At 40.0% G+C, this 21089-nt stretch overlaps 1 protein-coding gene across 2 annotated transcripts in view; it reads right to left on the bottom strand.

Moving 5' to 3' along the window:
* Nucleotides 1–21089, bottom strand: part of TBC1D4 (TBC1 domain family member 4) — a 111848-nt gene that overhangs the window by 42570 nt on the left and 48189 nt on the right. For both annotated transcript variants that reach the window (XM_082049551.1, XM_082049552.1), the window contains exons 2-3: nucleotides 4161–4763; nucleotides 2689–2778 (exon numbers count right to left, since the gene is read on the bottom strand). In XM_082049551.1, coding sequence (XP_081905677.1) covers nucleotides 2689–2778; nucleotides 4161–4763 — 693 coding nt within the window. The remainder of the gene's footprint in view (nucleotides 1–2688; nucleotides 2779–4160; nucleotides 4764–21089) is intronic.

The following is a 21089-nucleotide window of genomic DNA, read 5'->3' as shown; positions in this document are numbered from 1 at the left end:
ACTACACGCTGTAGTTTTTAGAACCAAAATTCAAAAAGTTACCTTTGTGCTACTTAAACAAAACTTAAGAAAGTTGCAGAAGACATCTAAGATGGCATAAATGGCATTAGTTTAACATATCCCACACTGATCCTGACTTAATTGAACCCATCCTCCTGTAACACCACATACTAAAACAGATGTATACACATATGTTGATCTACAGAACAGTGAAATGTTGTTCTCTGTTTTGCAAGGAAACCATATTTACTTAAGGTGGTTTGGTGAGATGCCAGTTCCCTCACTGCTGACAGTGCCTGAACAATTTTACTGCTGTCCAATTTCTCAGTCCCCACAGGAGAACATTTGTGGGGGAGATGGACGTGGCACTTGCACAACTTAAGTTTAAATAGCACAGTGCGTTCCTCAATTAACAGGAACTCCGCCACTTTTCTTTAAAAGGGTGGCCATGCTTGCCATGCCAAAAGAGCCAAGATGTTGTTCTGGGTTCCTTCAAGGTCAGCAACATTGCAACAAGAAAACTTGTGCAGTTGTCCAATACCTGAGCTTACACAGGGGTTTATCATCAACTGTATTTGCTGCTTTGACAATTATATGGAGTGAAGATAATGAATTGAATGCAGTAGATCAACCATACTTAAGCTACAGAATAAAAATACGCTTATTAGAGCAGACTCAAAGAATCAGTAACGCAAGCTGAAGAGAACATCTCCTTTCCATTGTTTGTAAAGCTTAGAAGAACAAACTTTCCCAAGCTGTAGTCTCACAATACGCAGTAAATCAATGCCTTATAAATCCACAACAGAGAAGCCCTGTGGCTAGCACAGAGTTCTCAATAGAAGCACTGATGAGGTTTATGCAACCAAATTCTTCATCTTGAACAAATTAATGTTTCACCTCTATTGAACACTGAAAAATCCCTGACTTCTCTAAAGTAGCAGTTTTGCATTAAAAACTAACAAAAAAAACCCCACCACCCCACAGTATTTTTAGTGACTATTTGTGTTATTCAAGCATGCAAAATAGCAAAAGCTTTGTTCCAAATGAAAGTCAAGAGGTGGAGTGAAAAACTCCACCTCCAAAGCCCAACACACAGCATTACCTAACTATTGTATGCAGTTATTTTATGGAAGAAAAGCCAGGCCTTGAAGGTCTGCCATGGTCTTGCTAGCCTCCACCATCCTTTAAAGTCAGCAGAACAAAGTTTGTCCATTATTTGAACTGCTTTCTTTGACTATTACCAGTATGTACATGCAACCCAGGAGCTCAGTATTCAAAGTTGAAGTGTCACTTTTATTCAGCTTGGTACACCCACAAAGCAGGAGAAGACTCCAGCTGTCCGCAAATTTTCCTTTCCATACCACTGCTTCAAGAATCTCTTTGATCTGTATTTATTATAAAGCTATTAATACATCATTGTTTTATGCTGTCCAATTCTAGATTTGCATTTGCCTTTTTTCCTACCAAGAGTAATATAAATTGCAGTTAAACAGCAGATTTAAGGGCCTAGAGTTTCAGTTGGCAGCTCAAGATTCCACTTGAGTTACAAGCGTTGACCAGTTCTTAATTTGTATTAGCATTTGTAGCACAGTCATGCAAGAGCAGATTTGTTATTAGCATAAAAATGAAAGCACTTGGGAGTGAAATACAGGTTTAGAGCATGCCAGGAAGTGTACTTTGAACTCAAATAATAATGTTTAAGGAGGCCTGAAATGATACATGTGCATAGCGAATGAAAGAAGGTAATAATAAACCCAGACCTCAAAGCAGAAAGCACCAGAAGCAACAGGGGCTGAATAATAGCAAGATAGAAAGGTAAATCACTCAGCCCTGCCATTTAACTTTATAAGACACATTTATTTATTACTTGACATAGCTAGGTTCATCTATTGCCATATTCTCCAGAAGAAATAACGCAGGTGAACTGCTGTTTTTCTGGAGGGTTGATCTGCTGCTCTTCTCCTTTCCTTTCAAAGGCTTTCACGCACTTAGCTGCTCAGAGGCAGAACACTCAGAGCACCTGAAACAGAGAGTAAGCTACTTCCAAAATTATACCAAATGTTCTCCCAAAGCAAAACAGTTTATACCTTGTTTTCTAACCAGTGACCAAAGTTGCCACCACCACACCTCAGAATGGTTATTTTGAACCCATCCTCTCTGTACTTAAGCTCTTTGGGAAAGACATTGCGTTATTTTTGTGCAGTATCTACTTGAAACTGCTACCAGACAAGCAAAAGCCCTGATTCGAGTAAGAGTTCTCACTCTTGTAAGGGCAAATCTGCACTTCAAATTTGCTGAAAGTGTTCATGAAGCAATCACAGTTTAACATCTCATTTCTTCAGCTGTATGCCCCAAAGAAGCCAATGCGTCAAACTTCATGCAGGATTTATATATACACTAGCTACAAATGCTCAAAAATCACTCTGTCTCCACTGTGTTTGGTGGATTTTTTTGTAATTAAGGAGCCAGTGGGGTAAAACAGCTATTTACTTTCATTCATGGTAATTTATATAGGATAAACCGTTTAAAAAAAGCTTTTGAGACTGAATAAGGGAAAACAGCACAGAATGCTCAAAAAGAATTCCACATTTTTTCTCCTGCCTATAGATGAACAAGGTAACCCAGACAAAGAACAAATAAATTCCTTTTCTTCTGGTGATCTACATGTTGCTTCTTATTAACACTTACCTGAGAACATGAGGAAATATCTTTAAAATTCTTTTCAAGCACAACAGATTTAGTGTCTGGACTGATGAGGTTAACTTCAAACCTTCCAACCTGGGACAGGGTGGGGGGAGGAAAAGAAATCTATTTTATGACTGTCTTGGAGGCACAACATTAACAGCAAAAAAATATGTCACAATCTAGCCCTTTCTTGTTCACATAGAGCACCTTCAGCACAACGGCTTACTCAGCAGGAACAAGGGTGCCATAATTCAGCCTATGTTGAGTAAGAACATTTCAGCAAGAACAGTACACTTGGTTGAATACGAAAAAGACTTGGAAAGAAGACAGGGTTTTGTTTCTTCTTTTGCCCCCCTCCCTTTTCTTTTCAAGTTATTTTGGTCCAAAGATCACATGTTTGACAGACAATACTAAAACCTTTAGTAAACAATGTGGCTAAATTAAAAGCTGCAATAAAAACCAGAATTAGTGGATTTTTTTTTTAAACTACACCATAGATCAGATGAGAAACTACGTTGATCTTAAGGTGATATTTTTGTTTTTGTCATAATTCCAGATGAGAAAGAGGAGGCTCTGCAGCAAGCTATCTTTCAGCTTTCCCAAACTGCTGCTCAGGCATATGGAACTTATTCCATAGAGCTTGGGCAGTTTCTCAGCTAAATCCTTTTCATTACTAGTGATAGCTGTGGCTTTCTAAAGGGCAATGCATTCTCACTTCAGTTAGCATTTCCCCAAAAGAACAGAAGGCAAGAATGATCTTTAAAGCAATTGGAAAGACAAAACCCAGGCATTTAGCCCCGTGTTATTTTAAGGTCCAAAGATCTTTCCTTTTATGGGTCACCTCCTTTAAGTGTCCTTTTGTTTTCTCAATACAAGCTTAAATGCACTTCGGGCAAGAGAAGAAATAACCATGGCATCTGAAGGAAGAAGCCTTCAGTGCAGAGACCTTTGAGTACTCATCTAGGAAAGACAAGGTGAACATCAGTACAAGTTCTCATAAAGCAGCTGGCTCAAACATAAGGCTGTGAAAGCCTTATGTGAAGTTGTGAGCTTCTTTTTAATTGCACAAAAAAAAAAAAAAAAGAGGATTTGTTCACATGGAAGTCTTCATCAATTCTCTTTTTGAAAGAATATGCATTTTTTTTTCAGCTATGTCCCAAATCTCACCAATACAGATAAACCAGGACTGCATATAAAATAATTTCCCTAGAAACTCTGCTCCTGTAATTAATTACTCCATAAGTAACTCATTTTTCTTAAAATTTACCTGAGCTCATGAGTTCAGGTGACTTCCTTAAGAAAGTTCAGCTACTTATGTTCCAATAATTTATGAACAGATACATGAATATTTATGAAATATCATGAAATCCCACTGGATCGATACTACTTATGTTGTAAAACTTGTCTCGGCTTCAAACTGCACAGGGGAAGATATGGTACAAAACCAACCAGAAATTGCTCATTCTAGCACACACCTGGAACAACATCGTCCTGTTCTTCTCTGAGTCGGAGGGCTGAACATGACTGGGTGCACTTGCGTGTCTTCTGCGCGGCTGCGTTTTTAGGTTTGTGTCATGAACCTTTCTTTGCATAACTGCAGTGACGCTGCTGCACCGGGAGCGAAACTCTTGCTGTTCATCAAAGCCAGAGTCCTCTAAAATTCGTTCTGGGAAGGAGCCGCGAGTGCTGGCCAGGTTGGTTAAGTTGGTCTGGCTGCCGATTGTAAACATCGCAGCGTGCCCTGTGTTGTTATTTGGGCTGTCCAGCTCCTCAAATGGGCTATCTGATGGAGAAGCTGGCGCGTTTCCTTCGCACAGCGGTAAGTCCAAACTTGACTCGTTATTCCGCTGCTCGTTTAATAGTTTCAGGCGCTGGCGCTCATGAAGGCTGAATTTCTCAATGCAGTCATCAATTAGTGTGGAGGGTGCTTTCTTGTGAGCCACCGTCACCTTTCCACAGTACAAGACCTCAAATTTTTGAGAGTCGTAGAAGGCATCTTCACTATCCTTACTTGGTTTGGCATCTTCTTTCAGTGCTGCTTTGGAGACCTGTCTTATGCTGCTGATGACATCGGGAACCTGAGGGACAGTTTGAAAGGTCTGTTTAGAGGCCACAAAGGAGACAGCACAGACAGTGATACATCAAACATTTGTTAATGTAAGTATTTACACAAGTTATCTCTTCAGTAGAGCGCACTAGCTTCTTGGCCGACAATATAAAAATAGTCAATTCTAAAATCTGTATAGACAATTCATGCAGTGGAAGCAAAACAAATAATTTCTTCTTTTTTTTTTTTTTTTTTTTTTACTGGAACCTGTTTCAGAACAAAAGGTCTTAAATTACCAGAAGGTCTACTGACAAATGTTCTTTTTTCTTTCTATTTTTTATTATTTTTTTTTTTTTACACTGAGACTGCCTTCTCTTTTCTGTAGTAGCCCTTTTCCCAAATCAGCGTCTCTTGCTGATGTATTTTGTATAGGGCTATCACTGTTTCTTTGTTTTTATTTTGCAGAAACAGATAGTCTATTCTTAGGAGAGTTGAAGAAAAAGCTTTGTGAAAAAGAGACCAGCGATACCTGTCAGTTTCAACTGACATTTTTGGAATATAGGTAGCAAGCATACAGAAATTATATTGAAATACCACGTACAATTGTATTAGTTCTCGTTTATGATAGACTACAAAAACCTCACCCCGTCCTTCCTATGGTGTAGATTACTTTAAGGTCACATTTCCCCACTGGCTCAGTCATCTTGTGATTAAGCAACACACCCAAATTGCTCTTCTCCTTCATCACTCTTACCTACAGATTCCCACTATATTCTGTAGCACCAAACTGCACATCTCCAGTAGAAACTCTCAATTTCAGTCCTATATTACCCAGTCTTTTAAGGCCACCTGGTTCTTCTTCCATCTTATCTCAACCACCTTGCGAAGATGTCTGCCTCAATCAATAATACTATAATATCGACATATGTCACATGCAAGCTCCTTTTTCATTTTGCCTTCACTGAAGAAAACAAGGATTTGTCCAACTTTACTGACTGCAGATCAGAGTGATTCTAGTTGTTCTTTTGACAGTACCTGCCTCTGCTTAACCAAACCTTTCTCACCAGGTCTAATCTCCTCTGGAAGGATAATTAATGGCACCACATTACAGGCACTGGGGAAGTAGTGACCAAGAGAGAATATCTATTTGATTTTCTTCGCAAAATAAATTGGTTCTCAACACTTACCTAATCCAATGCAATCTATCAATAGCTTTTGTATTCCATACAGCTTCCTACCATATCTATAACATTTATTTGTTTCAAAGTATTTTTTATTAAAAAAAAAAACCTCTGAAGTCACACCTTAGTAAATAATCCAGGCTCCCTACAGTAGCTCTTCCTTTCAGTCAAATGATACCAGTTGCAACTTGCTAATGAGGCAATAATCTCCTATGCCAACACTTTTGCAAGTCATAGTGGAAAATTACCTCATCTTAATCCCCATCTCCCATTGCACACTCCTCATCCATTGGGCATTCAACTCAAATCTGCTTCCAGTTCGTTTATTGCAAAATGAAGTTCAATTACCCTAAGATCTACTGACCATTTGGCTTTCAGCCCTATAGATGTCATCATCATCTCAGTTTTCAGTGAGGCTAAAAGTTAGTCTTGACACGACACAGATATTAGAGTGTATTTAACCTCCACTAGCCCTCACTACCAGGCTGCTTTACCACTGCCTAAGGTGCGTTTCCTCCTGGCCATGCCAGCTCAGCTGGACATGGACAATACTCACTTTATACATGATGGTTCATATTCTAAGATGCAGCTCTTTTTCTGCCTATCAGTTCTTGTATTCTTTCTATAGTCTATGCTTAAAGGAGCTCTAGAATTTAAATCCCTTGGCTCTATTTTGGCAAGATTCACAAGCTAGCTGTCTTTTAATTAACATTTCCCTTGTTAGAATCCAGAACAGGAAAATTCACTTGTATTTCTATTCAAAGTACAGCGGCAAATGATAATTCTATAAAAAATGCGTAAATTCTACATGCAGTCAACTAGAATAAACAACATCAGCTGCTTAATTGGCAATTTGGATTTTTTTTAAAGTGTACTGCCACTTCTACTCCAATAACCGGGTTCTGCCACTTGCTCATCACTTTTAACATGAACAACTGGAGAAGAAATTCCTAAGTCTTTCTAATAAGTCAACAGCCTCCTAACACATCCTATCCCTCCCTCCCTCATTTGTCAATGTGCAGATAGGCTGAGGATAAGGCACTACCAACTCTACCACAATAGGATCCCCCATCCATCCCCTCCTCTCTCAGAGATCTTCCCCACAAGCATACACACAGAGTTTTAAGTAACTGCAATTCTATTGAAAACAAACCAAACCACACCCTACCATCCTGCTATTTATCACTTAGTTTTATTTCCATCTTTTCCAAATCGTGCATGCTCTTCAGACACCAGTATTCGAGTGACAAATACTATTTCACAATCCCTGCTCCTTGTATAGCTTTAGCTTCTATCTACCACATGAATTGCTACAGGATTTTCACTTCAGCATAGAGGGACCCCAGCATTAAAACAGAGGTTTCAGCTCATACTGCTTCAACTAACCCTTATTCCCTGCTTTGTTTGCAAGCTTTTTTACAAGCTATGTTATTTTTTAGAGTACACTCTCATCAATATCCACTTTTTTCCTGTTTTTCTACCTATCCACAGAAGTGATATATCAAAGTGGAAAACTGAGATCCACTTAATTTCCATAGTTAACAATACTTTTCTTATATATAGATGAAAACAATGTAATACAGGGATATCACAATCAATAAGAAGTATCTGTCAGAATGTCCAGAACCAGTTCCAGATGCCTGTTGGTTGTTTCACGAATTCTCTAGATAGTATGGTGTGAAAAACAGCCCCAAATATAAGATGCAAGACAGACACTAACACTGCTAAGCAATTAGTCATACGTATGTATTTTATTGATCTTTAGTGTACAGGAATAATGGCACGATGATGACAATGCGCCCAATGACTGACAATGTGCCAGCCTGTACTGTTAGACCTGACCCTCTTCACTTCTAGAGTGACACAACCTTATCAAGAACCAAGCGCCACTGCCATCTGAGACACAACTGATCAGATTACAAAATTTTCATTCCATGTTTTGACTTTGGGCAAAAACTTTAACTGGGATCAAGTGGAGTCTAAACAAGAGTTTGCATCTATATTTTCCTGAAATGCAAGACAGAGGAAAAGTTACACAATTATCAAGCATAGCAACCACCCCAGTGTGGCTTTTTACACATTTCTTTGGCATATAGAATTGTTTTTTGACATTTTACTCCTCTGTATAGCAAGAAGCCCCAGTCACAAAAGTGTCACCATCAACACTGTGTAACTTTTTTGAATTTGGATATTAACTTATTACCATTTCACATTGAAATTTCAGGGCAAAGTTAGACAATATGATAGTAAGCAGAATGGAGATTTTAAAATACTGAATTAACAGGATGAAACTGCTTAACTACTTTAGAAATCAGTTTAGTAATTTTAAGAAGACTCCTGAAACATTCAAAACTTATTTATATGTTTCCAAGTTTTAATATTACCCTGCAGCAGTCTCATGAAATTAAGCAGCCACAGGTGACAATGAGGATTCTTATTCCTGAAACCCATGGGGCCATTGCAGATCCTCCTGGACATATCTATCAGCTGTTACAGGAGAGAAAAATCAGTTAAATGAGTTATCCCATAGTTTTTCAGCATCCACCTGTATATAAGGAAAATAAATCCTTAAAATATTTAAGTAATTAATCTATTTAACATACTAACAGAATCACAGAATGGTTGGGGCTGGAAGAGACCTCTGGAGATCATCTAGTCCAACCCACCTGCTAAAGCAGGGTCATCCAGAGCAGATCACACAGGAAGGTGTTCAGGTGGGTTTTGAATGTGTCCAGAGAAGGAGACTCCACAACCTCTCTGGGCAGCCTGTTCCAGTGCTCTGGCACACCCAAAGTAAAGAAGTTTCTCCTCATATTCAGATGGAACCTCCTGTGCTTCAGTCTGTGGCCATTGCCCCTCACTTTGTTGTTGGGCACCACTGAAGAGTCTGGTCCCATCCTCTTGACACGCAACCTTGAGATATTTATAAACATTGATGAGATCCCCTCTTAGCCTTCTCTTCTCCAGGCTGAACAGACCCAGCTCTCCCAGTCTCTGCTCATAAGAAGGATGCTCCAGACCCCTAATCATCTTTGTAGCTCTCCACTGGACTCCCTCCAGTCATTCCTTGTCCTCCTTAAACTAGGGAGCCCAGAACTGGATGCAGTACTCCAGATGCAACCTCAAATTTTTGTTGTCAAGCTCTGAAGATAGTTGTGTCAAAAAAGGAGCCTGAAGCAGAGGGGGACAGGCACTGTATTTGCAGCGTAAGAGAGGAACACATCCAGCCCAAACAAACCAAGTGGTATCACTGATGGGACAATGCCAGAAACCTTGATTTTCCTGTGCTTTGCCTCTCCCAAGTCCCACAGTCTAGAAGCCTATCACCCTTTTCCGAGTACTGCTGGGCAAAGGAGGAAAAAGATGACTACGTCCTGAAGGGAGCTGCAGAGGGCTCCTCAGGCAGAAAGGCAGGAGCCGACGGTACCATGCCAGGACAGCAGTTCTCAAACCAGAAGGAGAAAACAAAAGTGTAATGAAGGCCATGCCTATAGGTATTATTCATTAAGCTTCCCTAAACTGTTGAGGAGCAGCATACTATTACTTTTTTAAAAGTACAGTAATAGGACAATACAAGCTTGTTAGAGACAAATTCCCAATCTATACAAATTAACTTGACAAGCACCTTAAACTGACATTCTAAATGTTAATTGTCCAACATACTGTATCTACGGACCACAGAATTGTAAGGAGTCTATTAACTTCTTACTTTAAATGGTTAAGAGAAGAAAAGGGTGAGCTCCCAAAATAGAATCTGCAAGGTCCTTAAGAGCTAAAACCCAGGAGCACATATGCCACCAGGCAAAAAAATGAAAAGTTTTCAGAAAAACAAACAAAAATCCTGACAAGCTTCAGATAGATATGTTTTATTATCTAGATGAGAGGAGTAACCAACATGCTTATTCAAATATGTTGGAACAGCACACAAAGCTTTTTCTAGTACGGCGGTGACCTTATGCTTATACAGTTACAGGCACACTGAACTCTGTCAGGTTTTAATAAATTGATACCAAACAAAATGCAAGTAAGACTTTCAGATGAGCTTTCCTTCCATCCAGCATGTCGAGAGCTGCACATGCCTGTCAGGAGACAACAGTGGCATGTGAACTTTAAGACTCTTGAAACAGTGCTCATAGTAACTCCTAAATCTCTGAATAGAGCCAAGAGAACTCAGAAGAGCAGAGATCCTTCTTCAGGGCCTGTACCAAAACCCCCACAAATGCAAGAGGCCAAAAAGGCAAGGATTGACAGTGGGCACCAGAAGTACAAGACTAGATCTGTGATACCAGTTCTGTTCCTCATTGTGAGGAACACTCCAAAACTCAGTTGAGGAGAGCAAAAAAAACCTAAAAGCAATAAACAAAAATAAAACCCACAAAACAAACAAAGACACAAACCACTGAAACAAACATAAAAGAATGAGTTAAAAAGCAAGCAAGAAGAGCTTCATAATAACATTAGAGGCAATATTTCACTCCAGGGAAATGGGATAGAGTTAGTAAGTGTAATTAAGGATGAAAAAACAAACAAACAATACTTGGGAATCCAAATTAAATTTATCATTCAGACTCGAGTAGCACAATATTGTATGAATCACTCTTCACCCAATTAGACCTGATCCAATATGTGGCGATTCAATAAGCAAAGGTAGCTGTACTCAAATCATAACAGATGGCACTGGTCAAGTTCTGCATCACCTACAGTAAGATTCAGCTCTGAATATACAACATGAGAAGTGTGGTAGGTGTTAACACTGTCATAAACTCTGTATACTACAGACAGTAGAGTTTTAGTAAACTAATGACAGCACCAATTTCAAACAAATGGTCCCTCGGTCAATTATATTTGCATCTTACCCTTTGCCCCACCTCCCCTGTGACCTTGGGTCTAGACCTTAAGAGCTACTGTAGTGTATCAACCACTTGGCCAGCTAGCATAGAATAAGGCTGCAGCACTTAGCCCTGGCTAGAAGACAGATATATTAATACCCTAGATCTGCTAATTCCAGCTCCGCAGTTCATGGGCTCAATCCAGTTCTGTCCCTTGTGATCAGAACTACAACAGGGCCAAAATATTATGGGGAGCAAACACCTTCCTTGTGCTTTAGTAGCACACTATTCAAAGTGCATGTGAATAGTACTGCCAAGAACTATTCTACTTATACATCAAGAAACTTCACTATGTTCAATGTAGGAAGGTGTTTTCATGTTGGAAATATCAGTTTAACTGATGTAACTAATGCAAGCTCTTCTGACTTGATTAAAACCAAAGAGACGAAGATATATAACATCCAATTAAAACTTCCATGTCATGCAATGAGCGTTTTGTAAACATTAATTCTAACTTTATCAACCCTGCCTTAAAACCCCCAGAAAGAACTTCAGTTATGAAGTGTTTATCACCAATATCTTGAAGTTGCAAAACAGAGAGGCTATCAAGCCTACTAAATCATGCATACTGCAGCATAACACCAGCACAGTTTATGACAACTCCGCAACAGGCAAAGTATCTCCATGGTGATACTGCACGCTTTCTTGTATAGTGCTGACAGAAGTTGAAGCATTTAAAAAAAAATATATATACTCCCTTTGAGTTTACAACAGGCTACAGTGAGCAAAGGTGGAGCTCCCATTTTGCTGGAAGAATATTATTCAAATGGACCCCGCAGTAATTACCGAATTTTAACCCAAACTTAGAACTTGAATGCTACTGATATTGCAAAGAACAAAATTCACTTGCTACATCTCATTATTTCCACAGCCAGACAGAATTTCACTGTGTAGAGAAGCTGCAGCTCTTCTTAGTTTGTCTCTAGCTTCAACATGGAAAATTTCAATCTGGAACTTATTAACAAAGCAGAGCCGCTCTTCACACCATAAGGCTTATAAACATTAGTCTGTGAAGTACTAATCTAACAAACATGCCTAGCAAATTAGGCTCCTTAATGACAGGAGTTCCAGCAAGGCAATTATTTCCAAAGCAAGGAAGAAGCTTGGCCCCTCTCACTTCACCACGATGGGAGATGCAGTGCCAGATCCTTTCCACCACACAAAGAGACATGAGATGAATGAACTTCACACCTGCACGTTAAGAGAGGTCGGTACCTTCTGGCATGAGCTCCAGTTTCAGAAGCATAGACATGTCCAAGCAAAACTGTCACGGCACTTCGGTGTCACGAACACGAGGACTCAGGAGCAGATTGCGATGATAAGGGAGAGCACAAAGACCATCCCCCCCTCACAAAGGGCTGTCAGGGCTGCCGCAGCATTTCCTCAGGCTCGATTCGCAATACCACGACACAGTGAGAGCGCCGTGCAGCAACCGTAATGCTCCCAAAGCCAAACATTTCTGGCTGGAAGTACACGTGCTGCCTTGGATTTGAATAACGAGTCCCACTCATGATCCAGTTGCATGTATTTAAAAATCAACAAAAGAGAAACAGGATACCAACCAGAAATCAACACCCCGTGTTTTGCCAGTTGCTGAAGGAGTTCGACATCTATCAATTAGAAACAAGTGCAGCACCAGGAAAAAAACAGGAGTTTTTGTACAGCAGTCAGACACAGCTCTCAGCATAAAGCTGCATATCAAGGCAAGAGAACCCAGCCACAGCAGTGAAACAGCAACAGAGACAAAATAAGTGACATATCACATCCTGTTATGTATCACATATTCAACAGAGGCAAAGTTCTTATCTTACGCAAAAACACACCCAAGCACCAGCCAAAGTGTAGCTATCAATGACTCTTCTCAACCAGAAAGAAGGGTGGGAGAGGGAAGAAAAACAAAACCAAAAAACACACAACTGTTTTAACTGCTATAAATGTTTTTAGTGCCACGCAGTTAGTACAGCACTGATCATCCAGACCTGGCTTCTAAATCTATCAGCAATCTGCTGTTTCACATGCTGGTGACAGTACTCCACTTAGCAGCTTTCACCATTAAAAATGTATCTTTCCAATAAAGAGATAAAAGACTAGCTCAGAGTGATCCAATTTATGCAGTCACACAAACAATTTGTTGACTTAAGTTATGCTAGAAACATTTAGAAACCAGAATTTGTCTCCATCAGCTGACCATCTTCAGTTTTACAGAAATAAGGAGGACTTGTAGCCAAGAGAAAAGTTGTCACAAAGCGAAAAGAATTACAGCTGAATTGCTGAACATTTCTATAATCCACCTGCACTTAGTGTACTTCTAAAAATACAGTTTAGAAAACACAAAGTCAGGTTCTCAGCAAGCAGTAATAAGCATCTGCTCTCAACTCTGACTCATTCTGCTGCAAGTCTGGGCTAACACAACACAAGCCCAGTAGCAGGAAAGCTGGAACACAAGGGCTGGCAAAGAAAAGACCCAGTGAAAGCAGCTTTTGGAGCTTCAATCTGATAGTCAGCCCTGGCAGCCAGTGTTTTCACAATTCTGGCGTTCTCTACAGGTATAGTAGAGAAAGCCAAAGCTTACAGCAGCTGAACACACAGTATCACAGCATGTTTGGGATTGGAAGGGACCTCAAAAGATCATCTAGTCCAATCCCCCTGCTGGAGCAGGAACACACATGAGGAACAAGCCAAAAACCCATTAAAGAGTTGCATATAGAATTGCATATAATAAAGGTTTGCTTTCAGGAGACAGAGTCTGTATTTTTTTTTTTCAGGTGACTGCTCAGGACCCAACTAGGTTTGTTTCTCAAGAACAACTACAGAACCAGGCACTTATGTTACTTTGACATTCAACCTCATGCCACATGGGGAGATCACATATTCCTGCTGAAGGAAAAGCTGAAGTCTACCACTAGACCAGCCTAAGGGGGGAGAGATTTTTAGGCAGACAAGCTAAAATAGAACTAAATAAAATTCAGTTCTCAAAATAATTCTTCCTTGAGATCAACCCAGGAATTATTTGTGTTGTTTCATTTTAATACAGTCAACAAGCAGAGAAAAAGTCTACTGCAGTTATATAGCTTATGCTTAGAGAAGCCCATCACATTACCTAATTTGCTGCTGGAAACTTGTGGATCACCTAACACATTCAGTGTGCTACACAAGTGCCCAAGATGCTGCTTTGCCAAGTATCCAAATAAGCGATATAACGACAGAAGGTGGATCAAGTTACTTAATGGGAAAGAATGTGTAAGCGTTACAAGATTGTTTGGATGCCTGAGCAGACAACAGATGTGTTTTTTTTAACACTTGTACATAAGCAGACTGCATGGTATATCAAAGAACTTCAGTGATGGCAGTGACAGCACAGCGCAACGGGAACATTAAGTAAGGAAGGTTCTTGCATTTAGTATTTTGCTCCTATGTTTATGCCAGACTGATGCTTTTCTACCTTTCAGATACACCTCACTCTCTCTGCTTGAATACTTTGCAACCCATAGGAAGTGTCAGTACAGAGCTCTCATGATGATCCTTACGTTCTTTGAATATGTAGACTAGTAAGTCTCAATTCACCTACCAGCTATATACTTTGAGCATATGTAAGCATACGGAAAGTTTATTTACAAGTTCAGGACATAGCTCCCAGTGAAAGATTTAGCAAACTACAGCTTGCTTGTAACATCAGTTCATCTTGAACTTTCCAACTGCTTCAACCCAAGTTTTTCCAAATTATAAAAGCACAAATTCAGATTTAAACTAGGAATTTTCTCCTGAAAACTCTGCATTTTTAACTTAATTTAGTGCTTGATTTTCTAGGAAGATGTTTATTAAAGAAGGTGATGTTATTAAGAACTCCATCATATTTAACATATAAGCTATTTTTAAAAGGGTTTCCCTGAGGAGATAAGACTGTCACATGGACAGTCCCAAACAATTAATACATTCTCTGCATTCATTTCCTTCTGGGGGAAAAAAAAGAACCCAAAAGCTGGAGTTGAAGAAGTATTTTGCCCATTTATGGTCACTATCCACTTCTCAAACACAGATCAGAAGACAGTGAAGTTCATTTTAGCAGATTCAAGGTGCAAGTGCTAAGACTGAAATAAGTGTTCTACGCACCGTGTTTAAGGAAGCACGAGAGTTTTTTAATTCAGTGGTTTCAGACAGAAGCTCTCAAGATTTGAACTTAAAAGGTGAACTAACATGTTGATTCACTACGGAATGAAGACACCTTGGAAAGTCTGTTTTTCCCTAGCCAAGAGATCAAGGTTTCAGGACTCTTCCACAATAGATAATGATGACTCCTAATGTATCAGACCAGATCTGGCTGAAGACCACTTGCATCTGATTTCCATGGATGCCACCACATTTATAACTTATTTGCTACGATAACCACCTTCTCTTCTATCATGGAACAAGAAGACAGTAAGTGGTTAGTAATTCAGCATTTTTTTTCTGGGAGACAGGAAAAATTACAGACTCTATACAGTCTAAGAGATCCAGCAGGTGTCTATGTATTTGGCCTGGAAAAAGTAAGGCACTGCAATAACTTCTAGCTCCCTTAATGAGGCTGGAAGATCCTCAATAAAGTAAAACCAAGAAGTTAGGTCTTCTCCTATTTGATGTTTTCCCAGAAACTCTTGCCTGCAGTGTTCAGAGGTTTTTGACTACAAACTTCCCTTAAAAATGCCTCTGCTTATAGAAGGGTGAATATCAAAACCAGTGTCAAGCAGCATGTGACACTGTAGCAGAGGCACAAAGAATTACAGAATCACAGAGTGGTTGGGGCTGGAAGGGACCTCTGGAGATCATCTAGTCCAACCCACCTGCTAAAGCAGGGTCACCCAGAGCAGATTGCACAGGAATCTGTCCAGCCGGGTTTTGAATGTCTCCGGAGAAGGAGACGCCACAACCTCTCCGGGCAGCCTGTTCCAGTGCTCTGGCACCCCCAAAGTAAAGAAGTTTCTCCTCATGTTCAGATGGAACCTTCTATGCTTCACTAAGTCTGTGCCCATTGCCCCTCACCCTATTTTTGGGCACCACTGAAAAGAGTCTGGTCCCATCCTCTTGACATCCACCCTTGAGATATTTATAAACATCAATGAGATCCCCTCTCAGCCTTCTCTTGTCCATGCTGAACAGACCCAGCTCTCTCAGTCTCTCCTCATCAGAAAGATGCTCCAGTCCCCTAATCATCTTCATAGCTCTCCACTGGACTCCCTACAGGAGAGTTAAGAAAGTTACTGTTGGGTTCAATACTCCTTTTCTCAAAAGAACATTCACTAAGAAACTGTGAAAAACAAATGCATGCGTGTATCATCAGTGTATACACAGCAGAAAGTAGTGGATTGCAACCTAACAGCCTTTCAACAGCTTCTCTACCCATGGCCAACTAATGTTCATTAGTTTTCAAACACTTTGGAAACACATACCTGTACAAGTTCCAGCTTGTCTGGTTATCTCACAGTTCACAGGAGCAACTGCATTACCCTGTGACAGTATAAAATGCGCAAGTAACTGGTAGTACAATTAACTTTTCCCAGATAACAACCAGCAAAAAACCCTGGCATAAACACAACAGAAGAGGATTTCAAAGCTGTATTGATCCAGATGCTAAATTCCCATCTGCTTGGCAGAGCAGGGAGCTTCCACCTCACTGGACTTTCTCCAGTATCCAAAGTCTTGAATCACCACTTTGCAGGACGGGGGCAGAGGAATAATGAATACTGTGCCTGAAGGCAGAGCTAGCACACCATAAAACATCAAGTGCTGCTCTCACTGCTAGTCACGGTAACCTAATCTTGTCAATCACTAACTCTTAAAAATACTAAGATTTCATCAGCTGCTCACGTTCGTTACAAAAAGAATGAAATACAGTTAGTTTTGGTGTTCAAAAGTAAATTTATACGGTGATAGCTAAATGGGTATTTCAGATTTAACAGCTGAAAGCAATTAAGTGCATGGTTGTTTTACTTTTACACAGGGGGAATTCCAAAAGAGCTACAGAGTTACAGTTAATAATAATAATAATATAATAAAAAACCCAACCCACAAGACCCAGGGGCAACGGATAAGGAAATGCTTTCCCAGAAAGTTTTGAGACAGATAAGTCAAAGAGACAGTAAAGGTCCTTTCAGAGGAACAGCTTCACAAAGCAAGACTCTTACACCAATAGTCATGCACATGATCAATAATCTAAGGGTCTGATAAAGACCCATGAGGCCATTTGCATGTATTCCCATAAAGTTTGTGAGAGACTTTTGTTTTGATTATGATCTGGGTTCTGTAGAACTGTAGGGAAAAGGGGAGCATAAAACCACTCAGTTACTGTGTGAGGAACAAAATACAATAGGTGATGAACACAGAGAATCAAAACGGATGGGAAGGAATTGTTTTGGAGGATACATGGGGAGTTTCTGGCTTTTTTTTAGGCAACATTTTCATATATGTCAGGCAAAGTAAATTTTGCAGTGCTTCACTAATTGCTACTGGTAGAAACTACTTGTTTCAGTACCACTAATCTTCATTTTCTCAACTTAGGATGCCTGGTACATGACAGATGTTTCTGAGCCAGCAGCTGCAGAGAACGGCCTGACAGCACACTAAGATTTAGGAGAACAGCTTTTGGAATTGGCTTGAGTCTATGCAGATAAGCAGAACAGGCAGGCTGCATTAACTAGCACTAACATTGCTAACAACGTTCATAGGAAGAGTGGCATAGGCTTTATTGTGTCCTAGCAATACAATCACAAACATAGGCAGGATTTCTGGAATTTACGTTCATTATTAAAGCACACTGAAGCCCACACTGCTTCACCTTCTGTGGCGGCATCTTCATCTTAGTAGTACTCTTAGCATATCTTACTATTAGCACATCTCACTTGGGTACTTATATATTAAGGTATTTTCCCTGCATGGACAGGGGAAGGGCAACACAGCACCAATAACCGGGGCCTGGCAAAAGTATGCTTAGATATAACATGGCAATCCCCATAACGTTGCTCCTGTCCAGCCTTGAAACTAAACTCCCATTTCTGGACTAACAGGGAGAGGGTTGGGAAGAATGGTTTTGCCACTGACAGAACAGCATTCTCACAACATTTAAATGCTACTTTGAAGGATAATATAAATCCCATTCACTTCGGATTACCGCAGGAGTTTCTTAAATCACTTCAGCTAAGGTATTACTTGTCATGCTTAGCCGCAATCAAAGCAAGAGATGTCTTCAAGTAACTTAAAAGTTTCACAAATAAGCATCTGAGTCTTTTCATAAAATAAGGCAGTTTTATCTGGACTGATGAACTTAAAACTCAATTTATCCACAGATTCATCATGCTACAGCTGAAGGTTTGTTGTTTTTTTTTTTTTTTAACTTAAAATAGCCCAGATTATGAAATACTTCTTTCTGCAACAGAAAGTCAGTTTGCTGATGAGAGTTAGCAGTGATCATGTAACTATTAACAGAAACTGGAAAATAAGCTCCCTGAAGGAGTGAGCTTCATTCCTCCTGCCCATCAACTCTCCCTCCCCTGGGGAAGCTTAGCCTATCTGGGAATTATCTACATCAGGAATTTATTCTTGGTCATATCTGGATGTTCTGTTCTCACTGGAGTCAAGGCTGAAACGTGTTTTGCAAAGCCAACGAGGAAACATGTCAGCTGTATCAATAAGAGCAAGTACATTTCGTAATATATCTGTTCCGTGCTTCCCAGCATCGTATCTAGGAAGGTAAGGTATGTCTTACTCACCAAGTCGCAGCCTTTTGTGTGGTGAGATTTGCAAACATGCCTTCTAATTTTAGCTGTGACACCCAGAACTGCTTACAAAAGAATTCCATATATTTCTATATAAAAGATACTGGTACACTTCAGGGAGGAAAAATAGAAATCTCAACTGCACGGGCTGTCCCAAACATGACAGAAATACACAACACTAGTTAGATTTATTATTCTCTAGGGAGTTTTTAAACCATCTGGCATAGTCCCAGGTGCTGTAGTATCTGTTCATGAACTCTCAGGGAGCTGAAGCTAGTAAAGGATACACATTGGCACATATCTGTGGTTTTCCTCTCAGAAATACTTAACATCTTGCATAAATTCAGTAACTTCAAAACAGAGTTATGATACAATGAAGCAGATGTAACAGATTCATAGTTTATCAAGAGAATTTTTATTAGAACTATAAAAGTTCAGAAATTAATATGGATAGTCAGCTAGCAGCAAAATCTGAAAAACACATAATTCATTTGAGAAGTCAAATTAAATTTGTAGGGGAAGATATAGTTCATAGGGATTCACATTAATAGAAGTAAAACTGAATATATTAACACCACCAGAACTTTGGATTCTGTAGTTCTTGGAAGGAACCTACTTGGAAGCTGAAATCATGGTTCATGCAGCTAACAGCTCAGTAATATATGTGTAAGCAGGAAGAGTACTTTATTATTGATACAGTATTGGTCCTCTCAAACCACGCAGAGTTCTGCCTTCAGAGCAAGGATTGATATGTTAAGCCATTATATTAGTTTGAGGAAGAGATAAAAGAGAAAGCAACTCCAGTTGCTAAAAGCAGATTGCATTTGCTGTCAACCCTGAAACTCCCAAGCATCTATCAAAACTGCAGCAGACAAAACAGTGTGTTTCTTACCCCACCATTATAGGCAGCACGATTAGAAAGCCTCAGATTTACAAAAATTACTCAAGCAGTGCCAAGAGGACAGACAAAACTCCTACCAGAAGGGGAGCCCCCCCAAATGGCTGGTCCTTAGAAGGGTTCCTCTGTACAGCTGGGAAAGAAGAGATAGATATACCTGCAATCTGAAATGCTGAAGAGCTTACCCACCACCACTCGCCAGTATTTTCTCAAGATATCACACCAAAAGTGTTTATACCTAATTATGTATCATTATAGCTGCATACAAATGTTTGCAGACACAGTTAGATTTCTACAATTTGGATGCTCACAACTGCAGAATGCAAGGACGTACTTCCACACACCCATTTACAAAAATTGTCAAGTTTCGCCACCCCAGCTTTACCCAGCACTTTCACAGGCTTTGTGTGCAGGCCATCGTGTCCCTAAATACAGACTAAGAACTGCCACTGTAAGACTCATCCTGCTGCTCATAAAATGGCATTTCAGAGCTCTTAAGTCTCTAGATAACTTAAAAATATCTAACAGACTGAACAGGGGAGGGAGCTGCTCTTTATAATATAACAGGTCCCTTCCTCATATTAAGAACAAAGCTGTATTTATATAATTCCACCGCTTATCTGAACACCACCCTGCACGATTTAGCAAAACACACATCATGCTTTTGTGATGAAACACCCCAGGCTAAGGCGGCTTTATCTTTCCACCGGGACACGAACACCCATCCATCCTGAGGCCCATTACAGGCACCGCAGGTTAGGGCAGAAACAGCCAATTTCAGGTTCATGTACTCAGCTTGGATTTAATCAGCAGCTGCTCAGTAAAGCCTCCGCACACCCGCAAGTCTGAAAGAGCACCAGCCGAGGGACTAAACACTTTTAGACAGATGCTGCTTGCATAGCATATTAATACAAAACTAATCAAATTATGTACTGTGCTTAAGTCCTGCATTTACTTTGACAGACTAAGATGACAAAAAAGGATGAAACAAATGTGATGATGGAAGAGACAGCCTGAGAATAAATGAGGGATCCAGCACTTGGTTGAAGTTTCTTTGTGGTTTTTGTTTTTGTGGGTTTTTTTTTGTTGTTGTTTTGTTTTTCCCTTTTCTGACTTAAAATTGCAGAACAAATGTAAACCCTTTATGTTTTCCCCCAACTCCACTTTAATACTCTCCACTGTTGCAACCTCATGCCAGCTCTGGTGAACTAGAATTATTAGAAGACCTACAACATTAGCTTATAGGGCTGAAAGAAACCCTGCATCCTGCATACAGGGAAGTGGGACATGTCAAAATAAATAAGACCTCAAGTTTGCTTTTTGAAGTAGATACTTCTAACCACGGCTCCCGCTCCAAAAAAACAGGTTCAGGAGCCTGCAAACCCCCATCAGCTAATTAAAAACTGGATGGTATATTGGATGTAGGTGGCAATGTTTGGGTAGCAGTGAGAAGAGGCCAAGGCTGTGCCATGCTGGACGCAGCTGGTTGCAACCCACCCACCACAGGACAGGGCATGGCTGGGCCCATCGGCCAAGGTGGTGGCACCCAGAGGAAAATTGTTTTAAGAAAGGGGAGAAAACAAAACAAAACAAACAAAACCAAAACCCAAACCCCAAAAAAACCAAACAACTACAACAAAAAAC

The sequence above is a fragment of the Streptopelia decaocto genome (genome assembly GCF_964273445.1).
Source record: "Streptopelia decaocto genome assembly, chromosome: 1".
Taxonomy (NCBI): Eukaryota; Metazoa; Chordata; class Aves; order Columbiformes; family Columbidae; genus Streptopelia; species Streptopelia decaocto.
This window is presented reverse-complemented; position numbering and strand designations above follow the sequence as displayed.